Raw genomic sequence first — 8847 nt, 5'->3', positions numbered from 1 at the left:
GGGGGTGACTGTGCCTTTTACAAGTCGCTACCTCGACAAGATGAAAATGAACAAGCTACCGAAAAAAGTTCAGCTTCCGCACGAAGAGACATGTTGTTTGCAATCCGAAATAGGAAACCAAAATTTCTTAACTCTACTCCACTTATCTTTAATTCAACAACATAATTATTACTTTTCTCTTTTTTTTTCAATTTTTTAACCATTCAATTCAATTTTTAATATTAAATTCTCTCAACTATTCATTACTTTTTTCATAATTCAATAACACAGTTATTATTTTCTCTCAACTATTTATTACTTTTTCACACTTTTTTTAATAATTCAACAACACAATCATTTCTAACTGTCCGTCTCGAATCAATGTCGACACAATAAAAAGACGACGATACTGTAATAGGAAACTTCCAGCCCAAAACAATTTGGGCGTGCGATCACATCAGAGAGCCCATAAAGCCGCAAGCGGGAAACTTCGCTGACTTCTTCGAGACATTTTTGAATTTCTCTTCTCCCTCTCTCTCTCTCTCTTTCTCTCTCTCTCTGCCTGCGAAATCCCCAAATCCCAAACTTCAGCAGACAGAGGCTTCAAGCTCTTCCATCCTCGACTTTGTCGGAGTCTCTCCCATTTTAGGGTTTTCCCCTTTCCCAAATTGACCCCTTTTTGGAACCGTTGTCATGACGCCTCAGCTCCCGTATCCTCAGTCCCAGCAGCAGCATGACTAACTTCGGGGACGAGCCGAGCAGCAGCAGCGGGTTCCACTCGGTGCACGCCGAGCGGGACCCTGAATCCAACTGGGCGTTCGATCTTGACAGGCTTCTCGAAGAGTATTTGGTGAAAGTCGGCTCCGGGGAGATCCCGAGCGAGGACGATGACCGCCGGATTCGTGTGAACTTTGCCGAAGGTTTGGGGTTCGATAATTTCTTGAAATTTCTGCTCTTTTAGAGCGTATTCATCTGTCTGACGGATTCTAATGGGATTTTTTTCTTGCGTTTCTTGTCGGGGGTGCTTTAGCTGCTTTGCTGCTTCAGGGTTCGGTTCAGGTCTACAGCCGGAAGGTGGAGTATCTTTATTCGCTGGTTCTGCACGCGTTGGAGTTCATTTCTCAGCATCGGTGTGTCCTTTTCTGTTCAAAAGTTTGCTCTTTATTTGACATTGTTCATAATATTCTTCACTAGATTGATGAATCAGCTCGATGGGTATTACGGTAAAATTTGTTCTTTTTATGGTGGCATATTTAATTGAGATGCTTGAGCAACCCTGGAATAGTCTAGTAATGGAGATTATGGATTTTTCGCTGAGAGAGTGTGTTGCTTACAACTGTTGTCCATTTAATGTCTTATTAAACAGGCAGCAGGACCAGGTAGAGGGTGCGTCAATCCAGCCCGAAGAGGCTGGGCCCAGTGGGACTCGGAATGAAGATGATGATCCCTTCTGGTTGTCGGATGATATACCAGGTGGATGGACTTTCATGTGCATTGCTTCAGCTTATGTGAAATAACATTTATTAATTTGCTAAACTCGTACCTACCGGAAGGTGGAGTATCTTTATTCGCTGGTTCTGCACGCATTTTACTTTTTAATGGACCGACTCGGCTCGAATTGAATTAGTTAGGTATACACCAAAAAAAAAAAAAAGATTATGATTAGCAAGTGAAGTTGATCTAACATATTAATTAGCAGAAGAAACCGAGTTACTTCTTATCTCTTCAACAAGTGCCTCACGGTGTGGGGAAGAAAGAGTGTGCCCCGCAAGCAGAATCCTCTTTTTCCATGGGAATCAAATCACGTAACTGATCTCTCTCATTAAAGCCTGCCCATAAAGATGGTCCAAGAAGACCAAGACCAAGACCAAGACTTGGAAATTCGAATTTGATGCGTTTTACATCTACCGAAATAATGCTTATGTTAACACTTGTTTGGCGATCCTTCCTTTTTGGACGATGCTTCGGGCTCAAAACATCCTTTGACAGTACATATCTATTATTTAGGAAGGGACAATGAGAGAAGAACTAGGAATCTATAAGGGCATATATTAGCAGGCAAACTGAGAATCATCGGTCCAATCTCATCGATAATAGTCCATTGCATCTGTTAATCACATCTATTAATTTAGCAATGATTGAGATGAACTTTTCTCGAAGGTGGATATGTACCAACCAAATAATCAATCAGTCAGCTGCAGATAATCTTGCTTGATTTTTCTGAAAAGGAAGTTAGAAGTGTTACAATAAGAACTTAAAACCGGTAAAAAGTTATACGCTGACAATATGGCTTGGCCATGACTATGTCGCTTAAGAAATTAAATATTGTCAATACCCAGTCCATGGCTCAGACGAGACTAACTCATTTAGGGGAATCAATTATGCCGTCCATTATTATTTATGATGTATTATACGAGTAAGAAACTTCTCTGTATTGTCCATAATGTTCACTACTAATCCTTCTAGACAGGTAAGTTCGACCACAGGCCATGTAGGTGGCCTAATAGAGAGTATTTTCCGGCATGACGTCCAAGGCGTGATTTGAACTTGGGACTTCCCCTTGGTTGTCACACCATTTAACCACTAGACTAATCCTATTGGGTTTAGCTAAGATAAAATTATTATTGTGCTGCTTAGGGCGATTCTAGAGCTTGGTCCATGCGAATGAGTACAATAAGATTGTTTATGATACAAGCCTACCCTAGCAGCATTATGAAAAAGCAACCGGAAAGAGTTCTCGATTGGCACGATTCTCCTTCAACTATCATCAATATTGCCGAATGAAAGCGAAATGAATCAGCGATCCTGGCCTTATTCAAATCAAGGATCGTATCAAGTCAGTTAGAACTAGTCCCATACACCCCCATATATGCTCTTCTTATATCGGCTCTATTGCAAGTGGTTACTTCTTAGTCAGCTTAATCATCACGAGTCTTCTCTTACATGATGCTTAACATATATATGTTGCTAATCACTTGAGACTTCAAAGTATGGCCCTGAGCTTTTTTCTTAATGATATGTAACAAACCGTGCTTTCATTTTAGAACTGCCCTTTCAGTCCTTAAAAAGTTCCGTTTAAAATTCCCATTGCTAGCTAGAAAATCCTTTTTTGACTGGTTGAGATGCATGAATTTTCTATTGGAAGCTGTTCTGCACTCTTTCTTTATGATCAGTTGGAGAAATCGATTAGATATAATATCTATGGCACTCAATATTCTTTAGAAATTTTTGGTTCTGATATGCTCTATTTTCTCGTAATTTTCCGAGTAAGACAATAAATACATCATATCTAGTGGATGCATAATGAATACCAGTCTAGAATGAACTGTTCCATGGTTCAGGGCAGATTAACGAGCACACCAGCTTGTCTGCCAGCTTTTTTCATCTAAAATATCTCATACTAAAATGTCTGATCAAATTTTAGGGCATAAAGACTTAGAAGCAGTTCAGATACGAGGAAATTTGAACGGGCAAAATAGACTGATATGAACTAGATTAGTGTGGAAATGGCATCATTGCAATAAACATTCTGTTTTGCCTTTCTAATCATTTAACGAATAGCAAGTCAAGTTGATCGATTAAATGAGCAAAAGAAACCAAATTAGTTATTATCTCTTCGACATGTGCCTCATGGTGGGGGAGTGTCCCACAGGCAATCCTCTTTTGACCATGAGAATCTAATCATATATATTACTGAGCTCTCTCACTAAAGCCCGCCAATGGAGACGGGGTCCAAGAAGACCAAGACTTGGTAATTGGAATCAGATGTGTTAACTGCTCGGGGCTCGAAACTTCCCTGGACAAGTACAAACCTATTATCTAGGAAGGGGAAAATGACAGAAGAACAAAGAATCTATGAAGACATATACTTAGAATCACTAATCCATGATCTGATCGTAGATAATCCACTGCATCTGTTTATCTGAAACATTTATTTATTTAATAACAGAGGAAATCAGCTTTCTTTAAAGGTGGATACGTATCAAATGGACAAGAATCGATCCGGCTACATGATGTTGCGTGAGTTTTCAGGGATGAAAGTTAGAAGCGATGCGATACGAATGATTATAATCTTGAAGCAGGTAAAAGTCATCAATGAGTCATACACTTGGGCATTCAAAGGCTGACATGTGCCAAACGGAGAAGAATCGATCCGGCCACATGATCTTGCGTGAGTTTTCCAGGAAGAAAGTTAGAAACGATTCGATAAGAATGACTATAATCTTGACACAGATAAAAGTCATCTACGAGCCATATGGCTTGGGCATTCAAAGGTGTACATGTACCGAATGGATAAGATTTGAGCCATGTTGCTCATGGATGTGCGTGTTTACATTGCTTTTCCCAACTGAACTGGACAACCCAGCAATTAAGGAATCAGTTCCAAAAGGGGATTCTCATGATTGCCATATAAATTTAGGCACCTCCTCAACATTTTTTGCCAGGAAAACACGAACAAGAACTACTCCTTCTAGTCTACTAAGCCCTGCTAGCTCCTAGATTAGCGTTCCATGGCAACAAAGGAAGAGCTTTATCAAATTGGGCTAGGAGGTTTCGAGGCCGTCGATAGATTCTTTGCACATCCTCCACCTCCGAGACCACCTCGTAATTTCCCGTTCAGCCGCCCCTTTCCACGGAAGCCGCAGGAACTATATGGAAACAGGCCCGCGGGGTGGGTTCCTGGAGCAGAGACAGTGACCGTAGATAATGTCAAGGCGGCTCAGTGTTATGGTGGAATCACCAGGATCGACTATGGTCGTTCTCCGCCTCCAGGACCACCTCGTAATATCCAGTTCAACCACCATTTCCCACTGAAGCAGCCGAATCCTCCTAAAAGGATGGGCGAAGGGAAAGAGCATCCACCAGTGGGACCTTATCAGGTCCGGTACCTGCCTCAGGAACTATATGGGAACAGACCTGCAGGACGGTTTCCTGCCTCAGATGCAGCGGCCAAAGATATCGTCAAGGCAGCTTAGTTGCATGGGGAAATCACCAGGATCGACTATGGTCAGGTGAAATAGGTGAATAGCTTGTTGTCTCGAAATTAAGCACTGTATTCCAATATGTGTACCCGTGGAATGGTGCTAGGAATAATTTGAGTCATAGTATAGTTCTAAGATGGGATGGGCTTGTAAACGATTTACATACTACTAGACTTGTAATCAGTGTCCTATCAAGCTCTCCTGTCTCTTCTTTTCTACTTTGCGATTCTGATAAATCTGAAGATTCAAATGGATTTATGACCATAACTAGTAGTGAACTAAATAAGCTGCAGTTAGAAGAAACAGAGCGAAACTCTACCCAGAAGCAAGCAGTAACCATTTAAGAACTTATTAAGTCCATGAGTTAATTACAGTACGAATTGTTTAGTAAAAAATTTCTGTAACAGCAGGTAAATGCATACTAGATTAAGCAATCCTTCGGGTTCGTGTTCGTAAAATCTTCATCCATCAACTTCGAGGCGTGACCTGCAACTCAACGTAAGAACCGTCACTGTATTAAGAACTTTTCAAGCATTGGTTCATCCGCAGGCTCCTGCTCCGAGCCCATTGGTTAAGCTTCAGTACACGTATGTTTTTTTTTTTTAATTTCCAAACCTTCAGTACATTATAATAATTGTCACACCCATTTTCGACTAACTGGAATGTGACTGGCGGCTCACTAAAAGGTCAAGACAAACCTCATAGCAAGCGAAGCCATCTAGCAAAAATATCTACTTAACTATCGAAAGTTGTCCTTTATTAAAAACTAACAAAAACATAATCTCCAAATGGGTTGATACACAATCAAATCTCAACAGCACCCTAATCCTAACAAATACAAAAATATCTCGAAGGTACGCTATCCTCTTAGCAATACGATCCTTGAACCTCCTAGTGCCTTAGCTCTCATTTTCTCCTGAATCCGAATCTGAGAGAAAATTATAAAAGGGTGAGCGATCCGCGTGCTCAGTAAGTAACAAAAACTCACTCCTACCGGATCAAGCACCGTATAAAATCTTATTACAAACAATTATATTTAATCACTATACATCAAGAATAAGATTCGTACCTATATAATTGTAAACTTAGAACTTAAAATAAGTGAATATTCCTAAGACAGAACAATATGTTCAATATTCACATGAAATTAAACACTAGCATCACTTTCAATTAATATTTTATATCAAGTAAATTCAATAGTTCGATCACTATATATGTTCGTAAAACAATATCTCAAGCCAAATGAGTTCAATAATTACTTGGAGCAGTGAGGTTTTGAGATGTGAAAATTGAGATTGATGTAAGTTGATAAGTCTTGTGGCGTCCTGAGTCAGAAGCTACCTGGAGCATAGAGGATGCCAGTATGTAGCCGCACTGTGGTCGGGACCTGGGAGGAGGCATAGGGACAATCTGAGTATAGAGTTCTTGACAATATTCTTACGATGTTATTGAACTCGTGCTATAATTCGGCAAGTTGAAGTTGTGGTTATTTACTAGACTTCAAGCTTATCCAAAAAATATACTCTCTGTTGTTTTACAAGTTCAAATGTTAGTGGAAGCGTGAGATTTTTACTACTCGGTCAAATTTGTATTTATGATATATTTGGATATTTGTATTGCAACTTGTATTATATGATGTATTTATAAATTTTATTGAATAAAATTTTTGGGATTTTACATCATCATGGAACTGTTTCAACTCCATGAATGGAGCTTCCAAATGGATAGACGCGAAATATATCTCAGATACTAATGAGTAGAAATTAAAAATAAAACAAGATATAGTAAAGATCTCATGGATGCACGGAGCTGTTTTTTTCGATTTTCCGGATGAAATTTCAGGCATTCTTATCAGCATGAGAGGAGGCGTTTCCACGCCCAGTTGGGATCAACTTTCCTCATACCGGCACGAGCATTCTTTTCCTGTCAACTGACAATTCCTAGGTTTGTGCGCGATGATGATTCCCCAAAGGTAAATAACCAAGGACTTCAGGGCGTCCAAACCGCTTCAATCCCTGTGAACCCTCAAACTGGTTAGTCTTCAAACTCGGGCATGGGATTACCATAACCGATAAATTCGAGACAGCTATTTTCGATTGACAAGGAGAGGAAAACTGGAGCCTGCCGTAAAGGCAGCACGTGTAACGGCATTCCTATGGTGAGACATTCCGTTAAACAAAACCATATCAATCCTCAGTTCTTGATTAGCAACAAGTTAATTATCAAATGAAACCAAATCAATCTTATCTATCTGATGCATACGATATGCTGCTCAAGGTGCTTCATGATAATTAGCATAATATATCTTTTTCCCTAAAGATCTGATAATAGAATCTAAGCCATTTGCATCTACAAAGAGAAAGTCCTTTGTTTATATTCTACCAAAAGAATAATATTTAATTTGTAAAAGTTACTTGAATTCGCATATGCAAGAAATAGGAAAACGCTTCAGTTATAAATGAGATTATTATAATATTTTAGATTCATATTTTAATAAATGTAATACATCAAAAACTTGCTCGTAGCACTGGAAAAACGCTGGTAGCTTTATATAATAGCAGGTCTATTAAATAGCATTAGAATCTGTACTTTGTTCGACCAAAAAGCATTGGATTGAAACCTTCCGCTTTGCCCTTCCTAATCTTAGTTATTTCTCATTAACAGAAAAATTAAATATCAAACCAAAACCAAATCAATCTTAATCTATCTGGCGGTTTTGGGGAAAAAAAGTGTCCCCAAAATAATTAGCAGAATCATCTTTTCCCCCAAGACATGAGAATAGAATCTAAGCCTTCCCATGTAACCCAAAGAAGCCTTTTGTTTACATTTCCTTACAACTTGATGGATATTGATAATGCCTTCTGGGCCTCGTCATGTCCCAAATAGGGAATATCGGTGGAATATATAAACTTCCAAAGTCGGGAAATATTAAGGCTGACAATATTTCACACGACACAATAACACGACACGGATTCGACACAAAGTTAAACGGGTTTGGGTTGGACATTTTTATAATCGGTCTAAACGGGTCCAACCCGTTTAAACACGGTTAATACGCGTGTATTACCGGGTTGAACCCATGTAACCCGATTATACATGATTAAACCTGTTTATTTAGACATATTTAATCGTGTTACTATAATCATGTAACCCGTTAACCCGTTTATGTATTTGAATTTACCAAAATATCCTTATGTAATCCTAACTTCCTAAGTCCCTAATCTAATTTCCTTTCCTTTCTTTCACCCAATCCAACACAGCACAACCGCACTTCCACTTTCTCTTCTACTTCTCTACTACCCTCCCTCAGATCTCATCTACGATTTGATTTCCTTCTTCTCATCCATCAATGGTGAAGTTCTGCTTCTTCGCTCTCATTGCTCTCCTCTCCGTACACCTCGCATTATCCGCAGATCCACCTCAGATCTCGCCCTCCCCTGCTCTCAAGCTTGCCGTCGACTCCACTCCCACCATCTCCCCTTCGAAGCCCACCGCTTTGCCGGCTCCCGCTCTAGCCAATGCGTCTCATGGCTCGATCTCATCCTCGCCGTCGTTGCCTCCCTCAGATGCGGCTCCCGCCTCTTCCCCGTCCACATCCCCTTCCCCTCCATCTCAATCTCCGTGTTAACGTGTAAACATGTCGTGTTAACGTGTTCGGGTAAACGAGTTAATCGGATTAACATATCGTGTTAATGTATCTGGGTAACTGAGTTGATCGGATAAACGAGTTGTGTTAACGTGTCCGGATAACGTTTATAATCGTGTCGTGTATACATCTACCTATTATGACACGTTTCGCTAAATGGGTTTAAACGTGTCTAAATGGGTTGACATGGATATAACGTGTCCCATTTAATAATCGTGTCATGTACGGGTTATGACTTCG

At 39.9% G+C, this 8847-nt stretch overlaps 2 protein-coding genes across 2 annotated transcripts; both read left to right on the top strand.

Annotated features, from left to right (window-relative positions):
- The first annotated feature begins 431 nt into the window (after positions 1-431).
- Positions 432-1578, top strand: LOC116208642 (condensin-2 complex subunit H2-like). Its single transcript, XM_031542174.1, has 3 exons — positions 432-899; positions 1010-1109; positions 1346-1578. The coding sequence occupies exons 1-3, from the start codon at positions 713-715 to the stop codon at positions 1494-1496; spliced, it is 438 nt and encodes a 145-aa protein (XP_031398034.1). The 5' UTR covers positions 432-712; the 3' UTR covers positions 1497-1578.
- A 6732-nt stretch (positions 1579-8310) lies between these two features.
- Positions 8311-8589, top strand: LOC116208971 (classical arabinogalactan protein 4-like). Its single transcript, XM_031542548.1, has one exon. The coding sequence runs from the start codon at positions 8311-8313 to the stop codon at positions 8587-8589; it is 279 nt and encodes a 92-aa protein (XP_031398408.1).
- Positions 8590-8847: the final 258 nt, after the last annotated feature.

This window comes from Punica granatum, chromosome 5, assembly GCF_007655135.1.
Source record: "Punica granatum isolate Tunisia-2019 chromosome 5, ASM765513v2, whole genome shotgun sequence".
Taxonomy (NCBI): Eukaryota; Viridiplantae; Streptophyta; class Magnoliopsida; order Myrtales; family Lythraceae; genus Punica; species Punica granatum.
Note: the sequence above shows the minus strand (reverse complement) of the source record. Positions and strands in the feature narration are given on the sequence as shown.

Bases quoted from the DNA above. Each gene is read 5' to 3' on its own strand.
- LOC116208642 (XM_031542174.1), top strand. From the start codon at position 713: ATGACTAACTTCGGGGACGAGCCGAGCAGCAGCAGCGGGTTCCACTCG. The intron at 900-1,009 runs GTTTGGGGTTCG...GGGGTGCTTTAG, and splicing joins TCGTGTGAACTTTGCCGAAG to CTGCTTTGCTGCTTCAGGGT. The intron at 1,110-1,345 runs GTGTGTCCTTTT...CTTATTAAACAG, and splicing joins GAGTTCATTTCTCAGCATCG to GCAGCAGGACCAGGTAGAGG.
- LOC116208971 (XM_031542548.1), top strand. From the start codon at position 8,311: ATGGTGAAGTTCTGCTTCTTCGCTCTCATTGCTCTCCTCTCCGTACAC.